Source organism: Electrophorus electricus, chromosome 1 (genome assembly GCF_013358815.1).
Source record: "Electrophorus electricus isolate fEleEle1 chromosome 1, fEleEle1.pri, whole genome shotgun sequence".
Classification (NCBI taxonomy): domain Eukaryota; kingdom Metazoa; phylum Chordata; class Actinopteri; order Gymnotiformes; family Gymnotidae; genus Electrophorus; species Electrophorus electricus.
The window spans coordinates 28,370,184-28,376,183 of NC_049535.1; the positions used below are offsets into that span (position 1 = coordinate 28,370,184).

At 41.7% G+C, this 6,000-nt stretch overlaps 1 protein-coding gene across 1 annotated transcript in view; it reads right to left on the bottom strand.

The window, feature by feature from the left end:
- Positions 1 to 6,000, bottom strand: part of kcnh6a (potassium voltage-gated channel, subfamily H (eag-related), member 6a) — a 34,856-nt gene that overhangs the window by 17,096 nt on the left and 11,760 nt on the right. The window contains exon 6 of the mRNA XM_035523956.1: positions 3,141 to 3,343. Coding sequence (XP_035379849.1) covers positions 3,141 to 3,343 — 203 coding nt within the window. The remainder of the gene's footprint in view (positions 1 to 3,140; positions 3,344 to 6,000) is intronic.

A 6,000-nucleotide genomic window follows, 5' to 3' on the forward strand; every position in this document is an offset into this window, starting at 1 on the left:
TTAAGGGCCTTGCTCAGGGGCCCAACAGTGGCAAATTGGCAGTGGTGGGACTTGACTTGACAAGTTGATGACAAGTTGAGTACCTTAACCACTGAGCTACCACTGCCCACACAGACACACACACACACACACACACACACACACACACACACACACACACAGACACACAGACACACACACACAGACACACGCCTTTCTGCTGTGTAGACGTGTATCATGACTAACCATGTAAACAGCTGTGTGCCCTAACACAGGAAGGTCAATGGCAGCAAGGATCAGTAGAAACATCAAATCACTTTATTATTTTACGCAGCACAAAACTGGACTTCATTTATGAAGCCAAGAGCCACCTGTTGAATAGCATCACCGCCCACAGCATGGCCAGAGTTCCGCCCACAAGTGCCCCACCTCCTGACACACAGCAATCACCCAGTATTACAACCACTTCTCACCAGTTCGCAATGAAGACTGATACAGATAAGCAAGACAGAGCAAGGAGAAATTAGACAAAGAGACAGAAACAAAGAAAAACAGGGAATGAGGAAGAAAGAGAGAGTGGGATGTACAGGGTGTTTCTAGGTCTCCTGTCATTCCTATCCACTGTATCCATTAGCCCTCAAGGCCAAGGTCACCATCAGGTCTCTCTCTCTCTCTCTCTCACACACACACACACACACACGCACACGACAATAAGATGGTCATTAGATTCAGTAGTCTTGTAAAATAGTCACAGTTCTTTAATCACGCTGAAACAGAACTAGTTAGACTGTAAGTTTGCTATAATTTGTGACTAAAATAAGTTTTTTAATTAGAGTATGAATGCTAGTAAATAGCAAAATGCAAATATTAGACCCAATTTAGAAAATGCATTACTTACAGAAAGAGATAAAGACAATGAGAAATGGACACAAACAGACAGATATTTATACACGCGAGATAGATAGATCCCTCTAAGTGTGTGCCTACAGGTGTTTTTGATATACATATGACAAATCATGGTGAGCCAATCACTGCAAATGATTGACCAGTAGGTTCAAGTTTGGTTTATTTGTCACATACATAGTCATACACAGTATAACTCGCAGTGAAATGGTTGAGTGCTCTGTCCAAACTGAGGAAAAAGAAAAACAGGGGTGCATAGAGAAATATATATTGTATAAGGTATTGTCTGCAGTAAATGACAAACAACAGAGGTCATACCCATCTCTCTCTCTCTCTCTCACACACACACACACACACACATACACACAGCTAATCATTTAAATACATAGCTTTGAACTGAGTTGCAGTTTGGACTGATTGATTTTTCCACTGGCAGGATGACAAACCATCTGCCATGTGCATTCATGGAGAGGACTGGGGTCAGTACAAACTCTGCCCCTCTATCTCTCCATCTCCCTTCTCTCTCTCTTTTCCTCTCTCTCCCTTCTCTTGGTACCTTCTATCTTTCTCTTGCTTCCTTGCTTTCCTCCTTCTCTCTTCCTTCTTCTCCTCTCAATCGTTTCCCCCCTCTCTCGTTTGCTTTCATTTCTATTACATTTTTCTCAGGTAAGGATAAACAAGGATAAACATAGAATAAGAAAACTACACTGCAGCTTCAACATCACAGCTAAAGTTCCATTTTCACTATAACATCCCTGGTCCATACCCCCAAGTCAAATTTTCTGTTCTAAAATACAATCCACTACATGGGTCATAGTGCACTACCATAAAAGCAAGCTAACACACACACACGCGCACACCCACACACACCCACACACACACCCACCCACTGCTGCTTGATACTGTCTGCATCTCTGCACCAGTTTATAGATCCATGGCTATTTTTAAGTGAGGATGTTTTTTAAGTGGATGATGTCATCAACGTTCGAGCTTTCCATCAGCAAGGGGTCAGAGCTTTCTAGTCATCAATTACATGACATCAACATCACGTCATCGAAGCGTGCTATCATTCCCATTTCCCGTTTATCCAACCATTCATTTGCCATCATCCACTTCAAACAGACCAGCACTTACCCCACCCCCTCTTTGTCCCATAATCCTTTCATGCAATCCAGTGTGCCAACACCATTTATCTACACTCACCTACTCAGCCCATATCGCAGCACATAATGTGCATCTCTAAACACTGATTTACCCCCTTATCCCTTTTACTCATCATTTGTATCCTTCAGCATTCTTTTACTCATTTTACTCATTCATACAATACATTTTCTGAAAATTCAACCAACTCCAATTCACTCCTTCAGCAATTGACTCCTTCACCAAGTCTCTCCAGCAGCCATTCAGCCAGTGTCAGGGTAAGTTACTAACCCTATTTATCCCATATTTATCCAATTCGCTATTTTCCCCAATTACTTACAAAACCCACACCTTTTCCTCCCCAAATTACAGCAAGAATGAAATCAGAGGAAAGTATTTATAAACAGCTGGAATATTCTGATTCATTTTTTACATCTACAGAAAATGGAGGAAACATATACTGAGCTTGCAAATGATGAGCTTTGTGTCAAGCTTGCATGTGCAGTGGACCTGGCCATCAGCCAGAGCAGCTCCTCCTGGAGCTTTACCATACTCAAACCTCCACCTTCAACCTCAGCCACATCACCATACTCAAACCTCCACCTTCAACCTCAGCCACATCACCATACTCAAACCTCCACCTTCAACCTCAGCCACCAACACCATACTCAAACCTCCACCTTCAACCTCAGCCACCAACACCATACTCAAACCTCCACCTTCAACCTCAGCCACCATCACCATACTCAAACCTCCACCATCACCATACTCAAACCTCCACCTTCAACCTCAGCCACCAACACCATACTCAAACCTCCACCTTCAACCTTAGCCATCAACACCATACTCAAACCTCCACCTTCAACCTCAGCCACCAACACCATACTCAAACCTCCAACATCAGTCACCATCACCATACTCAAACCTCCACCTTCAACCTCAGCCACCACCACCATACTCAAATCTCCACCTTCAACCTCAGCCACCATCACCATACTTGACACATCAGGTCTGACGTAAGCATAAGTATGTGAGCATGTATGTGCATGTGGGTGTGTTTGTGCACATGTATGTGTGTGTATGTTGTGTGTGCATATGTGTGTATGTGCATATACTACCTGGGTAACCTGTGTGACCTTCTCAGAGACGTTTTGTGTGCGGTCTTTAATCTTGTTGGGAGCAATAATTTCGATCTTGGTCGGGGATGGCGGTCTCAGACGGTCAGAACCGAACGACAGCGTCACCTGCGGGATCCGGCCAATGGCTCGATGCCGCATCAGATCTGAGTCTGATGTGGAGTTCACATTATTGGCCTTCAGATCTGAAGGTGAAGATCACATTGGAAACAATATGGCTCATATGGTCTTTCCCATATTTCCCATATTTCGTTCCAGCATTTAATTAACAGGCTGTGAGTGCATACTTATAATTCAGTTAAAATGTAAATATCTATTTTAATTTAAATATTAGTATGCATTCTTTTTTTTCTTTTTTTTTGTAAATAAAATCACATTTGCTTCTGTATGCCAAAAATATACATAGATATTAATACAAATAATACTATAGATAATAACATATTCAACAATCAGGCAGATACTCAATGCAGACAGACAGACAGACAGCTAGACAGACACATATTACTCTGACATTGTCATAAAGTTCATCACAGACATGTTGGCTTTAGCGTCACTGCTAACAATGCACCTGATGCATTAAATATCGCATGCAAATATGTAACCATGAGTCATAAGCACAGATACAAAAAATCCCCACACCTGAACAAATAACTCATGTACACGTACACACACACACACACACACACACACAAGCTGGGTGTAATCATGGCTATACAAAGCCACTGATTGGCACCAGAGCTCTGGAAAAGGCCTGCCATGCTGCGTGGTGTTCCCCAGAAGAGTGCAATTTCTCTGTGGATCCAGACAGCTCTGCATAGGGTCTGTGGAGGCCCACGCACGACCTGAACTACATCCTCTTCAATGCAGCCCTTCTCCTCCATTATTGCATTACAAGACCTGCTCTGATTCTTTTTATTTAATGCCTGTAAAATATATTAATTATATTAATTTATCCTATTTATATTAATTGATATACATTGTTAGATCAAATTCAGATTCATCATTTACTGAAGTCACCATCTCTTTTAGGTATGTAGTATCTTACATGGTTATGGCGCCTACTGCCCCTTTGACGGCTGCCGTTTCTCCACGTTAACAGGACTCCCTTCATATTCATGCTCACCGGGAGATGAGGGGGCTGAACAAACAGGACTCTGACCTGGCAAGAAGCTACTAATCAGTTTTAATGAACAGCTTTCATCCCCTTGCAACCTTCTTGACACAGCCGAGTGGAGAGAGACGTTTGCAGTGTGTTTCCACTCGGGCGTCATGCTCCCAATAATACCTGTAACGCTCGACTGATATACCGTTTGTTAAGCATTATCACAATAATGGCCTTTACATTACTGAATTGTGCTTTGAGCACCCTGACTGATTTCAGAGTTCACTGATGAAAATAATGTGGGTGTTGCAATGCTGGAGTGAAAAAAAACTAAATTATCATAAAAAATTTTAACAATGTCTCAATAAGAGTTTATTCATTTATTGCAATATACTGGGAGGCATACTGTAATCACAATATAAATGTACAATGCTATATAAATGGGAAACACTGCTATAATTCAGTTTAACACTCACAGGATCTTTCTACTTTTACATTTAGAGCATTTAGCAGACAATCATGTGCAGAGCGACTCACGGAACAGCTTTATTGTAAAGAAGTAAGTGCAGAATTATTGAATAATCAAGTGCATTGAAGTAGCAGGGGTGATCATTCAAATGTTTCTTGGGTTTTCAGTCTATGCCAGAAGACAGCAAGGGACTCTGCTATATAAACAGGTAGAGGAAGACCATTCTACCATCTGGTTTCTGGTACAGAAAAGTCTTGAGACATGCCTTCCCTGTTCCTTGAGGGGCAGTGGATCATGATATGCTGTACTTGAGGCAACATACTGGGTGAGATACCATACATGGTGGTACTGCTAGGCGGGGTCAGGTACTTGTAAACATGTGTCAAGGTTTTAAACCTGAGGCATGTAATCTCCGGAAGCCAGTGGAAGGAACCCTGATTCTAACGTTATGAAACCGTTCTCTCCTGTTTCAAAATGTTACACTGACTGCCATCACCTCTGAGGATTTGAGCGCCCAGACACGTGTGGTCCTTCTGGTGGAGCTGGTGGGCTGGGCAACAAATTTATGGCCTGTTACTGGGGCAGCCATAATGAACCTCCACCAGCCCACACACACACACACACACACACACACACACACACACACAAATACACTAGAGATATGAAAAATCTGATCAACATTAATCAACATTAACTTTGGCCTCTGAAGTCAGATTCTTATGGAAGGCTGCATTTTATTGCGTGTCACGATCTCCGTCACCAACAAGCACTTCCAGTCCCATTCTGCATTACATACACAGCAAAGAGAAATACAGGTATGTCTTATGTCCCCATCAAATGGTTTAGAAACAACCCACAGTGTTCAGTGCAGTGTTATAAGACCTAGTTTAATGGGAAATGTGCCACAGTAAAATGTTTCTATGGGCCACTATAATCATGGGGGTAAAAAGCCAAATTGAAAGCCATATTTTATGTTTCAACATGGACTGTTGAGCAACACTACACAACACAAACATTAGCACCATGGAAATATAACAGGTACTACATTTCCCATTACCCAGCATCATTTCAAATGCTTGAGCAGATAACACTTTCAGTAAGAGTCAGTTTCAGCAGTTTCTTTCAGGGCTGGCAGAAGAAATTTACCTACATCAGCTATACAGTTTTCTAGCTACTATGATGTTAAAAAATAAATCAAATCACATAATTCACATGTAGTTATATTTCTCAAAGGAATTATTTCACATGTACATGAGTGACAGTATTATTAA